Raw genomic sequence first — 26,285 nt, 5'->3', positions numbered from 1 at the left:
CAGAGAAACAAAATGTCAATAGAATACACAAACTAAAAATAAAAATACACAAAATGACTCCAAAAACACACAATGGCAACAGAAATACACAAAGTACTGCATAAACAAGCTAAACTACTCCAAATACACACAAAATAACAAACAAAATGACAACAAAAGCTGCACAACTTGATGACAAAATATATAAAATGACTCCAAAAACTCAAAATAACAACAAAAATATACAAAATGCAACAGAAATACACAAAAGACTCCAAAAACAAGGACAATTACTACAGAAACACACAAAAAGAGAAGAAAATACACAGAAAATGACACACACACACACATTAACACTCAGTAGTGTGTTATTGTCTGTGTTCTGTTTCAAATAGAATCCAATCAGTTTGTGGCATTTACTGTGATAAAAGTCTGTTTAATATAATGACAGAAAAACTGAATGAAATAGAAAAATCAAATATGGAGGGAATGAGAGAACATCAAAGGATTTATTGAAATCCAACTGATGACACGGGGGCCACATGTGGCCCACAGACTCATTTTGTTTGGCCCCCAAAAAAAACAGAGATACAAAGAAAATGGCAATAAATTATGTAAAACAAACACACAAAAACAACAACAAACACAGACAAAATGAGAATAAATAAAACTACAATACAGACAGTGACTCTATAGAGCTGCTCTATTAAATCAATCACACGCATTCTTTACATTTTACACTGTGCATTGAACTTTTTTACAGTTGTATACCCACAGTGCGCTTTCTTTTTATTGTGTTCATAGTGTAAAAATCATTTCTTCTCTTCATTTTATTTCTTAAGTCTTTCTTTCCTGTAGTAGCGCTGCTGTGACATAAAGGATCAATAAAGTTTGATCTTATCTTACATCCAATCAAAGTTAGTGTTCCTGCTGTGATAGAACATTCCTTCTGATTAAACATGTGCAGGTGCATCAGAAAACTAAGTGAACAGGTTATCCTGAGGTCACCTGAGCTCCCGTGAGGACGGCCAATCAGCATCCAGCGTTCAGCTCGTTGGGCAGAAGAAGAAGATGATGAGTCTGAGATTCAGATCAATGGGCACAAAATGTGTCTCTGTGGCAGGAAACACACACACACACACACACACACACACACACAATGTATAAGGAATAAATATTCATCAGGGTCACATGTGTAATATTGTAAATGTAGTAATGTAAAGTTAGCATTAGCTAGCTTAATGTTCTATGCTAGCTGTGCTGTATGATTAGCGTAGCAGCTAATGATAGCTTAACATGGGCTTGAAAGATGAAGGTGTTTTAGTGGTAACATAGTGGAGCAGACAACATGAAAGTTGGTCACAGCCAAAATAAAATAATGGTTACATTAATCTTTTTTTACATTAATCTAATGAACTCAACATCTTGTATCATATCGTACACTCAGGCTGGATTCACTAAGATCTGAAATAAAGGTGTTTGATGACAGTTTTTTCACCTGCTGTGAAGAATTCACTAAGATTGCAGCAATGATTAGTGCACATGCAGAGGTGGTGCAGACCGCCCCTATTAAAATGAGCTTTTTGCTCGTTCAATGTGGAGACATGAGTCAGCAGAAGCACTCAATGACATTTGAGGAAGTTACATTAGAGACAGATTCTCTGTCTGCTGCACAAATATTTAATAATGTAGAAAACTAAATAAACAAATTAAATAAAAAAAAAAAAATTTAAACTTTAAAACCTATTGATATATTTTCCCCTAATTTAATGTGGGTGCTCCATCAGATCCTTTAACTTTGCTCTGATCAGTCTATGAAAAACAGGCAGATTAAGACCGTCCTATTGATCAACTATTGATCTGAGTTAATACAGCTACAGTCTGTCAATCAGTTCCATTTGAAGATGATCTACTGACCATCATCCAGCAGGTCTGAGCAGTGCTGTGTCACCACTTTCATGTGAACATTGTGCCATCGCTGCATAAATTATGCATCTGATCAGCTGATTCTGGCCTGACATCAACACAACACCAGAGTTTATTGTCGGTCAGAACATGGAGAGAACAACACAGTGGAGCTGTGTGTCCATAGCAACATCCATGGAGGTCCAAGCACAGTAACCCTCTGGCTCTGCACCACAACTAACGCACACATAGCTTCAGGCATCCAGTTGTACACACACACACACACACACACACACACACACCCACACCCACACACACACACACACACACACACACACACACACACACACACACACACAGAACAAGATGGCGCCAGCATGTACCGGCTGCCGTCTGCCCGCTCTGCTTGAACTTTTGTTTGGAGCCGCACTGATCGGTTTTCTGTGCAAAAACATCACTGCGCTGATTCTTCTTAATCGTTCACATGATGTATGTCTGGGCTTCAACTCTCAGGATCAAACATCCAGACTTCCTCCTCACTTGGCGTCAGTACCTGACTTCCTGCTGTGCTCACCTGTCCTCTAGAGGAAGCGTGCTAAAAAACGGGGTAAACGTGGTGGAGTCCTGTTGAGGATAAAGGCGTTCTGGAGGTCAAACCCTGGGACTGATCCTTGATGCCAGTTAACATATAGATTACGATGGATTCAGCCCGTGGCTCCAGTGCGTCTGGTCTCCGGCTTGCGTCACCTGCCGCTCGAAGCGCCGCTCCGCAGATGCCATCACCGGCATCGGGTTGTGGATCACGGGTGGCTTCGTCCGCTGCGTAGCAGCTCTACACAGGCCGACGAGGAAGTGACTCTACGCCTCGGCTTGCAGAACGCTAGATCGCTAGCCAACAAATCTCACCTCCTGAAGGACCTTTTTATGTCCCAAGGATTGGATCTGATGTTACGGAGACATGGCAACGGGAAAATGACTACGTTCATCTTAATGAGCTGTGCCCTACGGACTGCTCCGTGTTTGGAACTCTACGGCTTACACGACGTGGAGGAGGATTAGCGCTCGTATACAGAGACGCTTTCAGCTGCAGACTGTTGGACATAAACACGTTCAACTCCTTCGAGCTCCAGATGTGTAAGGTTGGAAATGAACACTCTTTTTACTGTGTTTTAATCTACCGACCTCCTGGTCCTGCTCGTTAATTCCTAGATGAATTCTCTGAGTTTATGTCATCTATTGTTAAACTGTGTATTAATCCTTGGTGATTTTAATCTACATGTTGATAATTCCTCCTGTCCTATGGCAGATGAGCTGATGTCTCTAATGGACTCTTTTCACTTTGTACAACATGTGTCAGGTCCAACACACACTAAAGGTCATACTTTAGATTTGGTCTTTTCTTTTGGTTTAATGATTGACAATCTAGGTATTGAAGACTTACAAATAAGCGACCATTGCTGTATCATATTTAATCTGTCAATCACACTGGTACAGACTATTTCTAATGTGAACAAGCAGAGACTCATTCTTAATGAAGCAGCAATCAGTGGATTTTCTGCCTCTTTTGATCCAACTACATTTACTAGTTGTGATGATGTTGACACTTTTATGACAAACTTTAATAGCCATTGTCTGTCTGTTTTGGACACAGTAGCAACAGCTAAAAATACTCCAGGCTCTAATAAGAAACCTTGTCCGTGGATGAATGAAGCTATTTTTAGCTTTAGGAGAAGCTGCTGGAAAGTGGAACGGTTGTAGAAAACCACTAAACTAGAGGTGCACAGACTCTGTTTATAAGAAAAGATAATGGAGATAAATGAATTAATAAAGCATGCCCGCTCTGCTTATTTTACTAATCTTGTTTTGCAAAATAAGAGAAACCCCAAGGTTTTGTTCAATACTATTGAAAATCTTGTTGCACCCTCACCGTCCCATGTGCCTGTACACACACAGGAGGACTGTAACCATTTTTTAAATTTCTTTGTAAATAAAGTACAAGATATCAGGGCTAGCATCACTCCTCCCTTGGTTAGCTTGTGCAGTGCATCAGCCCCTGTGAGCTCATGGTCCTCCTTCACTCCTGTCAGCCTACAGGATGTTCAGGTTTTAGTAGAAAGATCAAACCCTCATCGAGCTCTGTAGACATTGTTCCTACTTCTCTGCTTTTAAATGTTTTTGATGTTGTTGGTCCTTTGGTGGTAAAATTGATAAACCTCTCACTTTTATCTGGCTCTGTCTCCAGCTTCTTTAAACATGTGATAATAAACCTCATTCTTAAAAAACCCAATCTTGATCCGGGGGAGCCTATAAACTACTGACCCATATCTAAGCTTCTCTTCATGTCTAAAATCATAGAGAAAATGGTTGCTAAGCAGCTAACCTCATACATGGAACAGCATAATATTTATGATAAATATTAATCTGGTTTTAGATCAATCCACTGAAACTGATCTTCTGAAAGTTTCTAGTGACGTGATGATGTCACTGACTCTGGTCGTTACACAGTTTTAGTTTGACTTGATCTGATGCTGCCTTTGATACAGTAGATCATAGTATACTGGTTGATCCACTTACATCTGAGATGGTTTTCTGATACTGTTCTCCAATGGTTTACCTCTTATATTAATAGAAGAACCTTTAATGTTACTATTAATGATGTAATGTCTAATATGTCCAACCTGTCATGTGGAGTAGCCCAGGGCTCTGTTCTGGTTCCTGTTTAGTTTTTATTGTATCTGATGTCTCTTGGTCGGTTGATCCATGGTTTTAAAAATATATCTTATCATTTTTATGCTGATGATATCCAGTTGTACTGTTCCTTTAATGACTCAGAGTTTCACTTTTTATCAGAGATCTTAGACTGTATATCCTGTATCAAAAACTGTCTGTCATCAAATGATCTCCAGATAAATTCTAATAAAACATAAACTTTGATCCTGATAAAAACATCCTCTAATTAAAAACTCTCTTGGTGATCTGGGCTCATCTGTTAAAACCAGCCTCAGAAACCTTGGGGTTGTTATTGATCAGTCCATGTCTTTGGAGGGACATTGTCGTCAATTGACTAAAAACTGTTTTTACCACCTGAGAAATATCTCTAAAGTGAGGCATCTTTTATCAAGATCAGATCTAGAACTGGTCATACACACATTTATATCATCTCGTATTGACTACTGTAATTCTGTTTTTACATGTTTTAATAAGTCGACCCTAAACAGACTCCAGATCGTTCAGAAGCTGCTGTCAGACTTTTAACTGGTGCTTCTAGAACATCCCACATCACCACCATTCTAGCTACTCTGCACTGGCTTCCAGTTAAGTTTCACATAGAATATAAAATATTAGTTCTCACGTTCTGAGCATTACATGGTCAGACCCCTAAATATATCTCAGACTTGTTGTACCCCTACTCATCAGGGCGATGCCTTCAGTCTTCAGACCAGGGTCTCCTAAAGACCCTAAAACTACATTTAAAACCAGAGGAGACCTGGTGTTCCAGACTCTGGAATAACCTGCACCAGTCTCTCAGGGAGCTCAACTGTGTGGTCACTTTTAAAAACTGTTGAAGACTTTACTTTACAGAAAAGCTTTTAGTTACTGGATTTTAAATGTTTTTATTTATCCTTTAATGTTGCTGTTCTTATCATATTTATGCACTCTTGTTTTATTATTCTATTGTGTTGCACTTGTACTTTTACCACAACTCTGTACAGCACTTTGTGATTTTATTTGTAAAAAGCGCTTTATAAATAAACTACTTACTTACTTACGCACACGCACACGCACACACACACACACACCTTATTAGCGTGTGGAGTGATGTTTTCACACGTTTTAATCCCCCTAAACCTTTAGTGACTCCGCCCCTCAGTGTGTTGTCCAGACTCCAATATGTAACCGTTGCCATGGTTACACAAAGAAACAAAAGGATAGCATGTTAGCATTAGCATTGAATAGCATCACCTGAACAGAGGCCTGCCCATTAAAGCAGGTTAGGTTTGTTTTCTCTGTGTGTGTAATTATAACCATACACAGGTTAGTGCATTGTTGTGTTAAAGCTATAATTAAGGACAAAGCAATGTTTCTACACAATAGTCATTCCTTTCAACGTGTACAGATTAATAGTAGCGTTAGTGCTGCTGTCAGGGGGCGTGGCCAGAATCACACACATGCTCCAAAAGCACTTCTTTTTTTTTTTTAACTTCCAGTAAAACAGCAGTGGTGAGTTCACTTTACTCTGAAACATCCAAAAAAAACTTTTATTAGCATGTAATGTGTGGGGCTACGTAGCCATTAGCTATATGCAATAGTATGTGTGTAAATATTTGTTTTAAGGCTGTGAGAGAATATTAAAATTAATACGTGTGTGAACCATAATGAACCAAGAGTTAAAGAGGCGTGGTGTAAAATTACAACCAGATTTATGCCAAATATGGTTGAGAGGACTGAATGGTGTAACTGTAGCCGTACGAGCACTGCTGGAAGAACTGGGTGTTCTTCTACTTCTGTTTGTTTGTTACGTAACTTTAAAGGAATGTGTGAGGAGTGTCACAGATTGAAGGATTAAAACTTCTTCTCATTCCAACGATCAACACGTCTTTTTTTTCTTTCTCTGTCTCTTTGTCTGCACATGATGTCAAAGATCAACACTATAAGAAGTGTAATCTTTCATAGACAGAAATGTGTGTTTTAATATTGCAATTAACTGAATAAATGTATTTTATTGCATAATTGTGACCATCACCAGCCCTCCCTAAGGAAGGGTAAGAAACACTTTATTAAAGTGAGGATATTAAAAGGGAGAGCAGTGTTACACCTGGGTGAGGGGGTGGGGAACAGGGAGGAGAGATTGGGTGGGGAAGAGTTAATTATTGTAGAGTGAGATGTGTAGTTGTAGTTGTGTATATTGTGTTTATTATGTTGTGTAATCAAACCAGTCATGTGACCAGTGTGAAGCTTAGGTATAATGATGGTGTCTGTTGACAGACGGAAGGAGTGAGTGGTAAAACCTAAAACAGGTATTTAGGATCAGTGTGTCTAAAGTTAAGCCCAGTACCAGTTTTATCCACAGTCTAAGACATGCCAGTGCATCATAGACTAATGTATGCGTAAGAACCACTACTGTAAACCCAAGCGCTGCCCTGGGCCTGAAGATGCAGCCAGGATAGCAGAAAGAGCGGAGGCCAAGGAGCCCCAGGCCACCCCCCCATGGCTGAGCAGCCCCCCAGATGCCCCTAGAACCCCAACCTGAGAGGTAGCCACCGCCCCAACACACACGTCTTTATGAGGTCGTTAGATTAGTTTTAATCATCCGTAATAAACAATGTGTACGTACGTGTGTGAAGCGTTAAATAACACTAGCACACCATAACACACCATACCAGACCATAACACACTATAACACACCATAACATTGTAACACACTATAACATTGTAACACACCATAACACCCCATAACACACCGTAACGCACCATAAGGCAAGGCAAATTTATTTGTATAGCACATTTCATACACAAAGCAACTCAATGTGCTTTACATGATAAAACATTCAATTGTTTAAAATCAATAAGAACATTTAAAATCATCAGTAAAATCAATTAAAATCATCAGTAAAATCAATTAAAATCATCAACAAACACATGACATCATCAACATGACCATAAATCTCTCTCAATCATACACAGTAGAGAAAAAGTTTGATTTAAAAATGTTCACATGTGATGCTGACTTCAGCTCTGCTGCAGTTTGTTCCACTTCTTTGCAGCATAACAACTAAACACAGCATCACCATGGTTACTGTGAGCTCTGGGCTCCACTATCTGACCTGTGTCCATAGATCTCAGAGACCTGCTGGGTTCATACCTGACTAACATCTCACTGATGTATTCTGGACCAAACCCATTCACACATTTATAACCAGCAGCAGAACTTTACAGTCTCCTCTGAGGCTGACTGGGAGCCAGTGTAATGTGTTCTGACCTCTTTGTTCTGGTTCAGACCTGAGCTGCAGCGTTCTGAACCAGCTGTAGATGTTTGATGAAGACCATTACAATAGTCCAGTCTGCTGGAGATAAAAGCATGGACCAGTTTCTCCTGATCTTTCTGAGTCATTAAACCTTTCACTCTGGAGATGTTCTTTAGGTGGTAGAAGATGTTTTTGTGATAGATTTGATCTGATGCTGAATGTAAGATCTGAGTCAATCAGAACACCAAGGTTTTTGACTTGGTCTTTATCTTCTAAAGATCCAGACTCAGATACTTGCTGACAGCAGTCCTCTTTTCTTTGTTACCAAAGACAATCACCTCCATCTTGTCATGGTTTAGTTGAAGGAAGTTTTCACTCATCCATCAGTTTACTTTTTCTAAGCAGTCACACAACACCTCAATGGGACCATAGTCATCTGGGTTCAGTGATAGATATAGTTGTGTGTCATCTGCGTAGCTCTGATAATCAACCTTACAGTTGTGTAAAATGTGTCCTAAAGGAAGCATATAAAGGCTAAACAGAAGAGGTCCAAGAACAGATCCCTGAGGAACCCCACAGGACATTGGTAATCTGTCAGATTCAAAGTTTACAATGTTTACAAAATAACTTTGATCCTCCAAGTAGAACTTCAACCATTACTTTAACATTTAGTCCAACCCATGTTTACAATCTGTGCAACAACATTGTATGATCTACAGTGTCAAATGTAGACTTAGATCCAATAGAATGAGAACAGATACTTTTCCTGAATCAGTGTTCAACCTTATGTCATTGATCACTTTGATCAGATCAGTTTCTGTGCTGTGATGAGAACCAAAACCTGACTGAAATTTATCAAATATTTTGTTGAATGTTAAGAATTGACTCAGTTGGTTGAAGACCACCTTCTCAATGATCTTGGCCATGAATGGAAGGTTCTGATTGGTCTATAGTTAGCCAGTATAGAGGCATCCAGTGTTCTCTTTTTTAACAGAGGTTTCACAGCAGCTACTTTCAGGGATTTTGGTACGGTGCCTGATTGGAATGATCAGTTAATTATCTGATACTAATCAGTGATAAATGACTTTACAACAGTTTTAAAGAAGTTTAAGGGTTTTGTGTCAAGGCAACACGTTGATGGATTCAGCTGCTGAACAGTTTCCTCTATTGTTTTTGGGTTCACTGTAATAAACTCTAACATTGTAGTTGACTCCTCCCTCAGTGGTTGAAGCTGTTCAAGCTTTTTGTTATTTTGCTGGTTTGTTCTGATGTTTGACCTTATTGATTGTATTTTTTCATTGAAATATACAGCAAATTCATTGCATTTTCCAGCTGACAGTAATTCAGGGGCTATCTGATCTGGGGGGGTTGTGAGCTTTTCAATTACAGAAAACAACGTGCGATAGTTGTTGACATTTTTGGCAATAATTTCAGAAAAGTATTGCTGCCTTGCTTTGAACAAGCCATCATTGAATTTACACAGACTTATTTTGTACAGTTCTAGATGAATTTGGAGTTTTGTTGATCTCCATTTACACTCAGCTCTTCTACAGTCAGATTTCAAATTCTGCATTATCTCAGTCCTCCTCCAAGGTGTTTTCTGTGTGTTTGGTTTTCTCTTAGTTTTGATTGGAGCCACCACATCTATGACATTACAGACTTTTCTATTAAACTCATCCAGAAGATCATCAACTGTCTCAGCACTCAATGTTGGTGTCATTGCTATGGCTTCCATAAACTGTGCACTTGTTGTCATTTATGTACCTTTTCTTTGAACACACATTGGATGGAGGGCAGATCAACACCAATGATCTTTTCAGGACTGCAGAAAAGATCATTGGTGTTTGATCTGCCCTCCATCCAAGACTTATACCTGTCCAGGGTCAGGAAACGGGCAGGTAGCATCACTGCAGACCCCTCCCACCCTGCACACAATCTGTTTAAACTCCTCCCCTCTGGCAGACGCTACAGATCACTGTACGCCATAAAAACAGTTTGTTCCCCCAGGCTGTCACTGTGATCAACACTAAACAGTCATAGCGTGTCAGACCTGTTTCTGTGAAATAACCTGGAACTAAACATAACAACCTTGGATCAACCTGTCACTGCGAAATGTTCATGTACATAATATTTTCATTTAAATGTTATCCTGCACTACTCATCAATGCACTACTGCACTATTATCTTATTATTGTTATTATTGTATTTTTATTTTATTTCATTATTATTATTATTATTATTACTATTATTATTATCTTGTTATTTTTGTTTAGTTTGCACATATTAGTCTAACTACTCTTATATTTATGTTTATACTTCTTTTTTTATTTATTTTTATTTATTTTATTTATTTTTCTTTATTCTAGTTGATTGTTATTATTTAATGTTACCCTACCTGAGAGAGCACAGGTCACCAAAAGAAATTCCTCGTGTGTATTCATACACTCTTGGCCAATAAAGTTGATTCTGATTCTGATTCTGACATAACTAGGGGGAACAGATGTTACAGTCTCTAGGTCAATAAAGACACAGAAATGATCAGATAGAGCTAAGTCTCTTACATCAACAGCAGAGATATCAACACCTTTAGAGATAACCAGATCCAAAGTGTGACCTTGAGTGTGTGTCGGACCAGTCACATGTTGTGTAAGACCAAAAGTATCCATTAAAGCATACAGTTCTTTGGCAGTATTGTCCATGTTATTGTCTACATGAATATTTAAGTCACCTGTTATTATTAAAAAGTTGTATTCAGTGCATACAACTGACAGCAGTTCAGCAAACTCATCCATGAATTCTCCAGAATATTTTGAGGGTCTATAAACGACTAAAAACAGAACTCTTGAATCACCCTTCAGTAAGAATGACATATATTCAAAGGAGATAAAATCACCAAATATTATTTCTTTGCACTGAAATATTGATTTAAAAATGGCAGCAACTCCACCACCTTTCCTGTAAGTACGACACTTATTTAAATAAATAAAGTCTTGTGGTGAACTTTCATTGAGAATAGTATTACTGATACCATCATTCAACCATGTTTCATTAAGAAATAAAAAGTCCAAGTGATGTGTTAAAATAATATCATTAATTAGTAGTGACTTGTTAACAAGAGATCTAACATTAAGAAGAGCTCATTTTAAAGACTTTACTGGAGACACTGGTGGACTTTTTGGATGACATGTTATAGGAGTCACATTTTTATCTCTATAAAGCTTTTTGTTTTTCTTTAATTTAACAGTTTTACCTGTGTTACCTGTCACCACAGGAATTAAAGAAGCTGCATTAACTCTATAAGGCCCTGACTTTTTCTGGTTGTTCCTAAAAATAGAGCTATTGCAGTCTAGACCCAGCACACATCAGACCTGTGTCGCTCTAACATGAACACATCTGGCCTGAGGAGAAGAGTGATCCTGGACCTGGTATCATTGAGGAGGGATGGGTGGTGCAGATTGACCATGGTGGGGTAAAGGGTGGGGTGTCAGTCTTGTACCAGCCAGAACCAGCTCGTTCATCTGGGCAGTTAAATCCAAGAAGGCAGGGGTAGGAGAGAAGCTGGATGAGGTGGAAGTAGGTGAATTTTGGGGTGAAGCAGGTGGGTCCTGAGATGCGGGGGTTGGGTTGACCTCTTTATTTTGGTGACTTTGATTTCTTGCTGGAAGCTCATTGACTCCATGTTCTTTCCTTGTTGTTTTGTTCTCTGATGGTACATGTTGTCCTCTGTCTTTATCAGAACTGATAGCAGTGTGACTGGTGAAGTAAAACAAGTTGGATGTGAAGAGTTTTACTCCAGCCTTGTTTAGACACAGTCCATCTGCTCTAAAAAGATGACCACGTTCCCAAAAAATAGGAAAATTTTCTATAAAATTTAGTGAAAGGGCAGCACAAGCTGAAGACAGAAATTTATTCAAAGAGTAAATCCTTGAGAATTTCAGATCTCCTTTGTGGACTGGAGGTATCTGGCCACTGATGAACACTTTAGGCTGTAAACAACTCACAGTTTTTAGCAGATGGGTGAAATCCTGCTTTAACACCTCAGACTCCTCCTTGGCTAAATCATTTAACCCAAAATGAATCACAACATTTTTCAAATGTGGGTAATCTGTAACAATATGCAAGATTTTGTCAGCCAGGTCTGATACTGTGTCATTAGGTAAACAGATCACTTTCACGTTGCTGCTAAACATCTTCTGAGCATCTTTAACAGAAACGTCTCCCACTATCAGTGTGTGAGGTTGTTGCTTTGGCCTACCATGTCACTTTTGTTTTCCTGAAGCACTTTCAGTCTTCACAGTTCCAGAAGGTTGTGTGTTGACCTCATTAGAGCAGATCCTTGGTCATTCAGCAGTGGAACGAATCGATTACCCAGTTCTACATGAAACTGGGTTTGTGACTTGGTGATACTCCTGCCTTTAGCAGATGTCCACTTTTGTGCCTGGGCAGACAAAGGAGTTGATGTTGAGGCTGCAGTCTGAGAAGGGAGTGCAGGCCAGTCCGTCTCATTATTGATATCAGGGCGCTTTGCTCGGCCCGTTAGCCTTTGAAGTGGATATGACTTTTTCTTAGGCTTAGCTCCCAGAGTATTCCAGGGAGGACTCACACCTGTTGGCTTATCAATGGGAACATGATCCTCCCTAGGCCTGATAGCTTTGTTAGCACGGGCTGGTAGCGAGTTAGCTTTATCCACTCCGCTGTTCTGAAACAGCGGCACAGTCGTATCATTATCATATCCACAGTGTTCATTAACCTCAATGTTTACTTGTATTCCTCGCACTGTAGTCTCCAGTTCAGTAATCTTTTGGAGAAGACTGCTGTATTCTGTTGTGGAAAGAGCCATTCTTCTGCTAGTTAGCTTGCTACTTGTAGCTAGCTAGCTTGCTACTTAGCTTTCCAGTTGAGCCAGCAAATAAAAAAGCAGTAGATGATTACCTCAGAGCCAGAGTCAGATGGTAAATGATAGAGTTTGTTGTTGAAGTATTGTATCATTTCTCAGAAGAAAAAGTTCATGTTTAGTAAATAAATTCCTCTGTGAGCTCCGCTCTGCTCTTTAGCTGCTGTCAGCTCAGCTGCCGGAAGGTGTGTTAGTAACACACCGTAATGCACCATAACACCCGATAACACACCATAACACGCCATAACACTGTAACACACCATACCACATTGTAACGCACCATAATGCACCGTAACGCGCCGTAACACAACGTAACACACGAACACACCATAACGCATCGTAACGCACCCTAACACACCATAACACACCGTAACACACCATAACACACCGTAACGCACCATAACGCACCGTAACACACCGTAACACACCGTAACACACCATAATACACTGTAACACACATAATACACTGTAACACACCATAACGCACCGTAACGCACCGTAACGCACCATAACGCACCGTAACACACCGTAACGAACCATAATACACAGTAACACATCGTGACACACCATAATACACGGTAACACACCGTGACGCACCATAACACACCGTAACACACCATAACACACCATAACACACCGTAATGCACCGCAACGCATCATAACACACCATAACACACCGTAATGCACCATACACACCTTAACAGACCATAACACCTTCCAGTAAAACAGCAGTGGTGAGTTCACTTTACTCTGAAACATCCAAAAAAAACTTTTATTAGCATGTAATGTGTGGGGCTACGTAGCCATTAGCTATATGCAATAGTATGTGTGTAAATATTTGTTTTAAGGCTGTGAGAGAATATTAAAATTAATACGTGTGTGAACCATAATGAACCAAGAGTTAAAGAGGCGTGGTGTAAAATTACAACCAGATTTATGCCAAATATGGTTGAGAGGACTGAATGGTGTAACTGTAGCCGTACGAGCACTGCTGGAAGAACTGGGTGTTCTTCTACTTCTGTTTGTTTGTTACGTAACTTTAAAGGAATGTGTGAGGAGTGTCACAGATCGAAGGATTAAAACTTCTTCTCATTCCAACGATCAACACGTCTTTTTTTTCTTTCTCTGTCTCTTTGTCTGCACATGATGTCAAAGATCAACACTATAAGAAGTGTAATCTTTCATAGACAGAAATGTGTGTTTTAATATTGCAATTAACTGAATAAATGTATTTTATTGCATAATTGTGACCATCACCAGCCCTCCCTAAGGAAGGGTAAAAAACACTTTATTAAAGTGAGGATATTAAAAGGGAGAGCAGTGTTACACCTGGGTGAGGGGGTGGGGAACAGGGAGGAGAGATTGGGTGGGGAAGAGTTAATTATTGTAGAGTGAGATGTGTAGTTGTAGTTGTGTATATTGTGTTTATTATGTTGTGTAATCAAACCAGTCATGTGACCAGTGTGAAGCTTAGGTATAATGATGGTGTCTGTTGACAGACGGAAGGAGTGAGTGGTAAAACCTAAAACAGGTATTTAGGATCAGTGTGTCTAAAGTTAAGCCCACTACCAGTTTTATCCACAGTCTAAGACATGCCAGTGCATCATAGACTAATGTATGCGTAAGAACCACTACTGTAAACCCAAGCGCTGCCCTGGGCCTGAAGATGCAGCCAGGATAGCAGAAAGAGCGGAGGCCAAGGAGCCCCAGGCCACCCCCCCATGGCTGAGCAGCCCCCCAGATGCCCCTAGAACCCCAACCTGAGAGGTAGCCACCGCCCCAACACACACGTCTTTATGAGGTCGTTAGATTAGTTTTAATCATCTGTAATAAACAATGTGTACGTACGTGTGTGAAGCGTTAAATAACACTAGCACACCATAACACCGCAACGCACCATAACGCATCATAACGCACCGTAACACACCGCAACGCACCCTAACACACCATAACGCACCATAACGCACCGTAACACACCGTAATGCACCGTATCACACCATAACACACCGTAGCGCACCGTATCGCACCATAACACACTATAATACACTGTAACACACCGTAACACACCATAACGCACCAAAACGCATCGTAACGCACCATAACGCACCGTAATGCCCCATAACACACCGTAACGCACCATAACACACCGTAACGCACCCTAACACACCGTAACGCACCATAACACACCGTAACACACCATAATACACCGTAATGCATCATAACACTGTAACACACATAACATATTGTAACGCACCATAACGCACCGTAACACAGCATAACACAATGTAACGCACCACAACACACCGTAACGCACCGCAACACAGCTTAACGCATCGCAACGCACCGCAACGCACCATTACACACCGTAACGCACCATAACACACCATAACGCATCGTAACGCACCATAACACACCGTAACGGACCATAACACATCGTAACGCACCATAACACATTGTAACACACCATAACACACCGTAACACACCACATTACACCATAACACACCATAACGCATCGTAACACACCGTAACACACCATAACGTATCGTAACGCACCATAACACACCATAATGCATCGTAACGCACCGTAACACACCATAACACACCATAACGCACATAATACACCGTAATACACCGTAACACACCGTAATGCACCATAACACTGTAACACACCATATCACATTGTAACGCACCATAACGCACCGTAACACAGCATAATACAATGTAACGCACCACAACACACCGTAACGCACCGCAACATACCGTAATGCACCATAACACACCGTAACGCACCATAACACACCATAACACACCGTAACGCACCATAATACACCGTAATGGACCGTAATACACCATATCGCACCGTAACATAACATAACACACCGTAACGCACCATAACACCGGCTCCAGGCCAATAGAATGATCACACTGTACATACAGATGTATTAGAACAGGAGGGAAATCCAGGTCCTCAGGCCTTCTACAGATCTGATTCATCACCACTATCATTGGACAAGTGTAGAAGCAGGGACTCTCTAAAACATGCAGGACCAGAATCATTAGAAAGGTCCCACGTTTTCAGTGGAAAAAAATCCTGTGCTTTTATTTTGAAATGCCATCTTTTCAGACTTCAACAATGGCAGGAAATATTTATTTTATTATATTTTATCAGTATTTACAGCTGATAATGAGAGAAAATGTCCATTATTAGGTCACATGTTGTTTTGTGCTCTGGAGTTAGACTTTTATTTAAAGTGAATATAAAATGAAGCTTTTATTGTTGGCTCAGGTTTAAACTATTTTAAGTTGGTTTCCTACTTTTCACTGAACACATTCTGGGTCTGTGTGTAATTCTAACACAGACTATGTCAAACTCGAGGCCCGCGGCCCAAATGCGGTCCTGTAAGAGGATTTAGATCAAAGTAAAAGTCGTTAATCAATCACTGTATTATTGATTTACAGACGTCAGAAAACATTCAAATTCCCAAAGCCAATGAGGAGACTCGTAATAACTTTACATTATTACTGTAACTATGTGACGGAGCAGCGCCATCACTAACCGAGCAGCAGCAGCAGCAGACACACACACACACACACACGGAAACTCTTACTGGTCACATGACGTCTCTGAGCAGCTGACGGACAAAACGGGGCGGAGTTAACTAAGGGATTATGTAAGGCAGTAGCGCAGGGTGGGAGATCATGTGATCAGGGGTTATTTTGTTTTTACATTTATATGGGGATTCATTTAGGATGTGATTTGAAAAATGTATTTGTTTATTATAAAATCAGTTATCATTTGAAAAGGATGTGAATATTGTTTTTGGTTTAATTTAAACCACACCCATGGGAGGGGCTAACCTGTTAAAAGCAGTGTAGGAAGCTGCATAGAGGGCAGTCTTTCTCTGGAGGTGCATGTGGAACAATGTACCTGAACATTTCTGAAAGCCTCTCAGCTGGAAGTAGAGCTGGGACCAGGTTGTGGTTTTTTTTTCTCTTGATGTAAATATTCATGTTCCACTGTAAATATTCAGCACCAGCAACATTTTTGGAAAAATAAATGAAAGTCAACTTGCCATATGGATGGTCGTGGTTCTTCTTTTTGAACGAAAATCGAACCCCACCACAAACTATATTTGCAACACCTCCTGATTATTAAAAAAACTCTGCAGTTAATCACAAATAAATCAACAAAATGATTATGACTTGCTTTGCAAATATTAATAAATAACACAATGAAAGATTTATGTAAGTCCAGATCTGAGAGGTAATGATTTCTGACTTATTGTTTGAATGTTGTTACTTAAACAAATCATTAATATGTGAATATTATAAATACAAATATATATTTATATATACATATATAAAACAAACATAAATAAATAAATTACTGCTGGGACTTTAATGTGTTAATGAAGATTATTTTAATATTTTTAACTCTAAACAGAGTGGAAGAGTTCTTACCCATAATACTGCTGCACAGAGGACAACACAGGAAACAGGAGAACCATTCATTTTAGATGAAATAAAAACACTGGATGTAAAACAACGTTTCTAATGGAGCAGACGAGTCTCTAAGTAAATATAAGTTAGTGCTTTGTGAACAATACAATCATAATATTATTAATTCATATTACACATTATGTTAGCACTCAGTGATAGAAATAATAAACACAATTTAGTTGTTTAAGATCATTTATTGTTTTTATTGATTCAGTTATAAACCAACATATATTTAAACTGGAAATGTTACTTCTCGTGTCAAATATTGTAATGAGATTCATTTAGATTCAATAATTACAAAGTCTCAAATTCATTTGATTTTTTTTATCAAGTCCCGCCTCTAAAATAAATATGTGGCTCAATAACGAGGAGGTTGTGAGGTGGTATCTGGCCCCAGGACCAAAATAAGTTCAACAAACAGACAAAACCTCCATATTTACACAGTAAATATTAGTTTGATTTCACTAAAATGGTGTTAAATATAATTTACTGAGGCCTGAGAATCATGTCCCCTGATTGGACGATACTAAATGTTCTCGTTAGTTTCTATGGTTTCCACAGACAGGATTTAGTTTTTATTTAGCTTTAGTTTGGGACTAATAGGACTTACTGATTAAAGCTTAAATGTGTTTCCTAACAAAGTCAAATAAAATGTGTAACACACAACACAATACAATAATAATCAGTGTAAACAACAGTATATAGTGTTAATCAGCACATTAACGTTTCCCTCCTCAGGCTGTGACCCCATGTTGTTCTGTGTGTACACATCACCTGCTACACAAAAATATGTGTTCTCACACTTTACCAAGAATCATCTTCTTAACACGCAGCCCGGGGGCGGGGCCACACACTCATTTACTGCAGCCCTTAAACTAAATGTACTAAACAACAGACAAACACACAAACATACTAAAATAAGAGAGAAATATACTAAAGTCACAACAAAAACACATAACAACATAAAAACATGCAAAACAAGTAAAAAAAACTTCTAAAATCACAACAAAAATAAGCAAAATGTGAGTAAAATATACTAAACGACAACAAAAACAACATAAAGAAGCATTAAAAAAAGAGTGTGACATATACAAATGAATAAAAACAACAACACACATATTGACTTATAACACAAAACAGAAAAATATAGAACACAACCTCAAAATATATTAAATTATATATATATATATATATATATATATATATATATATATATATATATAGTAAATGTTGATCATGTGACCCTTGGATCAGATACAGTCACGTTTGTGGCCCCGCCCCCCTGTGATTTGTGTGTTTTCATGTCTGTTATTGTATTTTTACTTCTTCGTTTGAAGCCAAAATGTAAAACTTTAACACAATAAAAACCATACGTTTTTTTTTTTTTTTTGTGAATAGACGACACGAGAACATTAGTGGGTCCTGAACCACATGTTGAGAAGGAAAGTGAATGTGATTTACCTGTAATCTGCTCTCCTACCACTAGGGGCTGATGTACTCTGATACTTCAGATGATGAATAACCTTTAAAAAAAGAAATTATTTGAATAAAAAGTTTCTCATTAAACCTTTATTTGTCATGTGACCAAACTACAAACAGTTTAAACACATCCCTGCATGATTGGATCATAATTAAACATTATGACATCATCAACATACTGTATGACAGAACAGGCTTTAAACAATGCTAACAGTTAGCACACTAGCTAACATGCTTTGATCATCTTTAACACAGGGGGTGCTAGGACCCAGTTCTGCTCGCATTGGTCAAAGGGAAACCTTACAGTTGTGGTCACTGGTCCATGGTCTCCAAGCCGTGGTCCGTGGTCACTAGGCCTTCCTCACGATGCGTCCAGTCTTCCTCAGGTGGTTCCTGTCTCTGCTCCACCTCCATGTTCCTCTGACCACCTGCACACTGACATCACAGTATCACAACACAGTAACTCATGAGTACAAATACTCTATTACTGCGTTGCCAGGTTGGGTAGAGGAACTTTTTAGTGTCTCATCCACAAGGTCAGTGACGTTGTGGATTAAACTGGACTCTCTGAGAGGAGGAGCCTGTCCAAGGTGAAGACCATCTTGGTCAATGAGTCCCACCCACTCCATGATGTGCTGGTCAGTCACAGAAGAACCTTCAGCACCTTTAGCACCTTCAGAACCTTTAGAACTTTCATAACCTTCAGCACCTTTAGAACCTTCAATACCAGGCTGATCCAACCACGGTGCTCCACAGAACGTCACAGGAAATCATTCTTGTTTGTGGAGATCAAACTGTATAATTCATCACTGTAACTTGTAAATATCTGAATCATATTTCTATATTATTATTATTATTATTATTATTATTATTATTATTATTATGTATCTGATCCCTATTTTTAAGGTTTTTTTTTTGTGATTTTCTTAAGTGGCTGTAACAAAAACTAATAATAAAGGAATTCTGTTTTTTGATACTTTCTGTGAGAAACATTCTGGCCAATCTGGCAACGCTAACGACTCTACAAAAAATAACAAAAATCCACAAAATTAAAGAAAAACATGCAAAAGGACAAAATAAAGTAAAAATACCCACACAAAACGAGAATGAAAGTACACAACACAACAACACACTGACAACATTTAGAAACACACACAATGACAACATAAATACACAACATAACTACAAAAGTACACCAAATAAATCACATCAAATATAAACATACATATTTGCAGTGATTTCTGTATGTATAATGTAAATGTATGTATATTTAAAAAAAACTAGAATGACAATAAGTACACAAAAAAAAATGAAAATACAAAAAATGACATGAAAAATGCACAAATTATTAAAAATGGACAAAATAAATCACATAATGACAACAAATATACACAAAATGACTCATAACACAAAATAATAACAAAAGTACACAACACACAAAATCATACACAACATGACTATGAAAGTACACAAAATATAAGAAAAAGTACATCAAATAAATTCTGTATACATAATATAAATGTAAATATATTTAAAATATACCTTCAATGATAAAAGTACACAATAAGAGAGAAATAGAATAAAGGACATTAAAAATACACAATGATTCCAAAAGACACACAAAAGGACAAAAGTACACGACATGACAACAACCTCCTAAGAGACATTCATCTAAACAAACCACACTACAGAACTCACTCACACGTGCTGTCCCTTAGAGGAGAACAACACTAAAGCGTCACATAATGATCAGCTGTTTGTTTATAAATGTGTCTGTAGGACATTTATAATCAGCAAAATTAATATAAAATTATCTTTAAGTTAAAAATATCTACATTTATATCATAAATCGACATTTGGTCCATGCTTTTATCTCCAGCAGACTGGACTATTGTAATGGTCTTCATCAAACATCTACAGCTGGTTCAGAACGCTGCAGCTCAGGTCTGAACCAGAACAAAGAGGTCAGAACACATTACACTGGCTCCCAGTCAGCCTCAGAGGAGACTGTAAAGTTCTGCTGCTGGTTCTAAATGTGTGAATGGGTTTGGTCCAGAATACATCAGTGAGATGTTAGTCAGGTATGAACCCAGCAGGTCTCTGAGATCTATGGACACAGGTCAGATAGTGGAGCCCAGAGCTCACAGTAACCATGGTGATGCTGTGTTTAGTTGTTATGCTGCAAAGAAGTGGAACAAACTGCAGCAGAGCTGAAGTCAGCATCACATGTGAACATTTTTAAATCAAAGTTAAAGGAACTTTTTTTGTCTACTGTGTATGATTGATGATGTAATGTGTTTGTTGATGATTTTTAATATATTTTACTGATGATTTTAATGTTCTTATTGATTTTAAACAGTTGAATGTTTTATCATGTAAAGCACATTGAGTTGTCTTGTGTATGAAATACACTATACACATACATTTGCCTTGCCTGCAAGTTCTGTGGTTGTAGAAAGTCTAACAGGAGTGTGTGTGTGTGTGTGTGTGTGTTCAGTGCTAAACTATAAACTTTTATAAAATAAGTGTTTAATAATCATAATGTCGCCCTCTGCTGGTGCTTTGTTGTATTAAGGAATGAACGTCATTGATTTTCTGTGTGTAAATTAAAATAAATGTGAATTTACAGGTTTAAAGAGGAAGAATTTCCACTGAGGTAGAGACTATACTTTCTAACTCATAATTTATAATTATTATTTATTTAATTAAAATGAGAACATTACAGCTGTAGAGGAATAAACACTAGGGAACAAGTAATCAATAGAAATATTAATCAATCAGAGGTTGTTTGATGGTTGATTTTTCTCTTTAAAAAAAAACTTCATTTAGAACAAAATAACTACAACACCTCCATCATGATTAAATATGTTCACATATTTCACTTTAACTGTAGAATTTCAAAAAGCTCCTTAAATTATAACCTTTGTTTCACTATTTAATAATTTTTACATGAATGTACACATTTACTCTTAAACCAACAGCAAAGTAACATGTTCATACATTAGCACACATTAATAGGAGCTAGCTAATGTTAGCTCAGGTATGTAGCCTAGCCTGTGCTGCTAGCCTGCTAAGCTAAAGCTAAAGCTTATCTTTCCAAACACACAGACATAAGTAAATGAAAGTGAAATGAATGAGCATCCTGCTTCTTTACCTTTTACATCCAACAATGTGTCACTGTTAGTTTGAAGAACGGGATCATTTTTCTACCAATAAACCATTAAACATCTCCAAACCCAACCTGGCAACCCAGCTCCATCCACTCTGTTTCTGTAGTTTTCATCATTTTCTCTCTTAGTCACATCTTTAACCCTTAAAAGAGTTTAATCAGTATTTCTATACATAATTCATTATATATTCATATATATACAATTACAACTGATATAGAACTAGAAAAACACTCAGAGAGCAGACCTCCGCCAAGCAGCTCAAGATCAGCTAACACGCTCTGGCCACGCTAACATGGTAAACTCAGGATCACCATGACTACCTGTCAACATTGAGCTGTTGACTCAGAGAACCTATGACATCATCAACAAGAAGTTCCACAGTGTGGATGGGAAAATAATGGGATGGGTTTTTTTTTTCTTTCTTACTTTCATTTGATCGTCAGAACATCACCAACATTTAATCACATGTCCCTGGTCCTATTTATCAACACACACACACACACACACACACACACACACACACACACACACACACACACACACACACACACACACACACACACACACACACACACACACACACACACACACACACACACACACACACACCTGGGTGTGATGGATGTGTTGTTCTGTCGGTTGCGGTGCTGCATCCATCCACTGAGCAGGTCGTGGACGATCATGACATAGAGGAGGAAGATGAGCAGGGAAGGATCCATCCAGCTGTGTGTGTGTGTGAGCACAGCTGGAGCTGATGATCCAGATGTGGCTTCAGTTTGGAGGTGACACACTGAGGATGATGATGATGAGGGTGGGGGGGGGGTGTTAAGGTCTCACCATCAGAATCAGCTCAGAGGGGACAATGGAGGATGTTGCCGTGGAGACGTGACCGTTGCTAGGGCTGTGATGTCATCGTCTGCCTCAAGATGAATACAGATGTTTATTTTTCACATGAACTATTCATCATATTTACACCATAGGTAATCTAACGTACCTTTACATCATGTTGATATCTACCTTCATATATCTGTGTAATATGATTTGAATATTATACACACACTGTGTGATGGGGCTGAGGATGTGAAGGTAAAGGTCAACAACAGGAAGTCCTCAACATCAAAGTTCATTTATTAAAGAAACAAATGATGATCAAATTAAAGAGTCCTTTCAAAATAAAGTACAAACAGGAAACAAACTCAAGGAATTCCACGGCCAGTTGAGAGTGAACACATGAGATATTAGATATGATGAAATACAATGAGTGTGTGTGTGTGTGTGTGTTTGTATATGTGTGTGTGTGTGTGTGTGTGCGTGTGTGTGCGTGCCATAAGCAGTTCTCCTGCTGTGATGTCACTCCAGGTGGGCGGAGTCCCACATTTCACACAGCGACGTCATCAGAGATCTACAACATATCATCATTAATATGTTATTATTCCTGTATTTACCTTCATCATATTTTCACTGGAGTTTGTTTGTTATCAGATCAATAAACTGATTGTGGATCAGTTTAAAAATGTAAAAATCCTTATATTTCATCATTGGCCACATTTGAAAGATTCATATCTGTTTGTAATGAATTGATCTTTATTAAATGTGACTCAGTCGTGTTGGTTTATCAGTTAACTCAGAGTTTTATCTGATCAGATACAGATTATACATTTCATTATGATTTTTATTTAAAATGTGTCTATACATTGTGACCTACTGTGTGTTAATAATGTATATTTTTGTTGTTTTGTAAGTTTTTCTTAGTAATTTAGTCATTATATGTGTTTAATTCAGGGACCAGGAGCCAATGTCTGCTTTAGATGATCAATCTAAAATCTAACATCTTTAAATGTGGGCGTGGCCAACATTTGATCTGTTAGCATTCTTATGCTAGCAGCAGGTGTGGTGTTCTATTTCCTGTGAACTCACAGTGACGTCAGTAAAGCCTGCTTCCATTGGACGGTGGTGTGAAGGGGGCGGGACTCTGACGCGATCCTTTAAATAAAACATGATTAGTTATCAGTGATGATGAGGAGGAGAGGTGATGAAGGTGAACTCACTGTGGTTTCACACTCATACACGTCATTAGTGAATCCACCTCTCGATGATGATGATGATGATGATGATGATGAAGGGCGTTTGTTTTGTAGATAATAAACCAGCAGACCAACCAGAGTACAGATCAATAGTAGAACCACCACCACAGAAGCAGCTACACCTCCTCTGTTATCAGATGGAGCTACAGGAAGAAAACACCTTTAACAGATAGCATCGCTACATGCTAAGCTAACACTAACATGTTCCACTAACGTACTATCCACTACTAACTCAACAAGTTAGTAATGTCTAGTATATACTATAGTATACATTATATATTATAATGTCTATACTATATAGTTTAGTATAGTAAGTATATACTGTCTAGTATATACTATAGTATACATTATATATTATAATGTCTATACTATATAGTTTAGTATAGTAAGTATATACTGTCTAGTATATACTATAGTATACATTATATATTATAATGTCTATACTATATAGTTTAGTATAGTAAGTATATACTGTCTAGTATACACTATAGTATACATTATATATTATAATGTCTATACTATATAGTTTAGTATAGTAAGTATATACTGTCTAGTATATACTATAGTATGATTAGTATGGTGAGCGTTTCCACATCTGGAACCTCCAGCGTTAAAAACCTTGTTCACACTGAGGCTAAATATCTCTGTTGATTTTCCACCTTTATTTTGAAAGTTCTGAAAATGATGGAAATGAGAAAGTGACCAAGTAGAATATCAACATGTGCTCATTTGATCCATAAAACTCACGTAGACACATTTCACACATTTTCAGAGACTCTCTGTTGGTCTACTGACTACACTTCCTGTTCACTTCAAAATAAGAGCCCTATTTACATAAGAGTTTAAAGTCTGTGTAAAGCAGAAATAAATGTGAGTTTTGAGTTTGTCACACCACAGAAACATGTGTCACTGAAAAACTGAGACATTTAAAACATAAAAAAATATATGAAATATATAAAATTAAGTCTCAAAATCATGGAAAAACAATCATTTCTCTCTGCTCTGAGATGCTGGGGGCGTGTCAGAGGCACTGAAACCACACCCACGCAGTGGAAGGGCGGCGCCTCTGTCTATTAACCCAATGGGAGAGTACTGTTTCTATGGAGAACAATGTGAAAGTGGCTGCAGCATCAATAGTGGAAAGGTCTGAATATGTGCATGTGTCCTGGGTAGAGTCAGAACTGCGTCCCCTAGAGGCCAAAAACTAAATTGTGGCGTATAAACGTTCTAATTTCATGGAAAATGTGGCACCAGCAGACGCATTTTATTCCCGAATCCCATTATGTGGTTTGTTTTCAGCTACGGGCCGAGCTGCGCCCACTGGAGGTCCTGGAGGTTTGGTGTGCTTCAGCAGGAGGGTGGGGTTTATGCTAATGAGGGCTATGTAATGCAGCTATGATTTCTGACCCGCCCATTAAATCCTGAACACAGACATATGAAACATATACATTTATGACATGTTTAATGTGTTTAGAAGGAAATGGATGAATTCACTTTACAGGGTCTTTAAAAACTAATGGAAGACAAGGAGAGGCTTTTATTTTGAAAAGGGGATGTTTGAATTTTATTTGGAAGCTGGTCCCAGGACCATTTTATATTCAGCTCCCAATGCATCATGGGACTAGTGTGTCCACTGTCCAGACTAGTCATACTGTCACATAAATAAAGTATTTATATGTTAAAGGACAAACTCGTTCATTAACTGAACATTTTTCTGCTGCTAAAGCATTTGTAGAAATAAAAAAGTCTGAAAACTGAATTATTTTCTGGTTGAGCGTCAGATTAAAAACAATGAAAACAACATGTGAGTCTATTTTTGTTGTTAATTTAAATGAAATTACTGAGTTATTGTGTGGTTTACACTGTGTACCTGTCATTGGTTGTAGTTTGGCGCCCCCTGGCTGTAGCAGGTTGTTATTCCATGTTTTACAAGATTAATTCTGAGCTGTGTCCTAATATTACCTCCTATTTCTTTTCCTATCCACTTTTCCTTTACAGACACACTTCCACTAGGTGATGTAATAATCTAATAATGGTGAAGATCAGTGACGTCTGTCGTAGTGAAAAACTACACATTTCCTAAAATAAACTAAAAGTTAATTTCTAACACTTTCCACTGATATAATGTCATAAATCACAGGTATGAATATAAATCAAAGGAAAAGAGGTTACCATGGCTACGAGGAACTAAAGGTAAACTAAAGAACGTCACATAGAGAATGGTTGATCACACTCACCTTCTACTCATTAATATGAATTATGTATAAATAAAACATCATGTGTCTGTTTTATGTCAGTTATAATCTG

The 26,285-nt window shown here is 38.2% G+C and overlaps 1 protein-coding gene and 1 long non-coding RNA gene across 2 annotated transcripts in view; both read right to left on the bottom strand.

Annotated features, from left to right (window-relative positions):
• Window positions 1–981: 981 nt before the first annotated feature.
• Window positions 982–22,851, bottom strand: LOC114473260 (uncharacterized). Its single transcript, XR_003675236.1, has 4 exons — window positions 22,504–22,851; window positions 19,029–19,159; window positions 18,707–18,768; window positions 982–1,093 (listed from the first exon to the last, which is right to left on the bottom strand). It is a non-coding gene; the product is annotated as an uncharacterized LOC114473260 (long non-coding RNA).
• A 150-nt stretch (window positions 22,852–23,001) lies between these two features.
• The window catches only part of mamdc4 (MAM domain containing 4), a 36,149-nt gene continuing 32,865 nt past the window's right edge, over window positions 23,002–26,285 (bottom strand). Inside the window, exons 27-29 of the mRNA XM_028462772.1 lie at window positions 23,943–24,121; window positions 23,812–23,877; window positions 23,002–23,296 (exon numbers count right to left, since the gene is read on the bottom strand). Of these exons, the coding sequence (XP_028318573.1) occupies window positions 23,273–23,296; window positions 23,812–23,877; window positions 23,943–24,121 (269 nt within the window). The 3' untranslated portion in view covers window positions 23,002–23,272. The remainder of the gene's footprint in view (window positions 23,297–23,811; window positions 23,878–23,942; window positions 24,122–26,285) is intronic.

This window comes from Gouania willdenowi, chromosome 12, assembly GCF_900634775.1.
Source record: "Gouania willdenowi chromosome 12, fGouWil2.1, whole genome shotgun sequence".
Taxonomy (NCBI): Eukaryota; Metazoa; Chordata; class Actinopteri; order Blenniiformes; family Gobiesocidae; genus Gouania; species Gouania willdenowi.
Note: the sequence above shows the minus strand (reverse complement) of the source record. Positions and strands in the feature narration are given on the sequence as shown.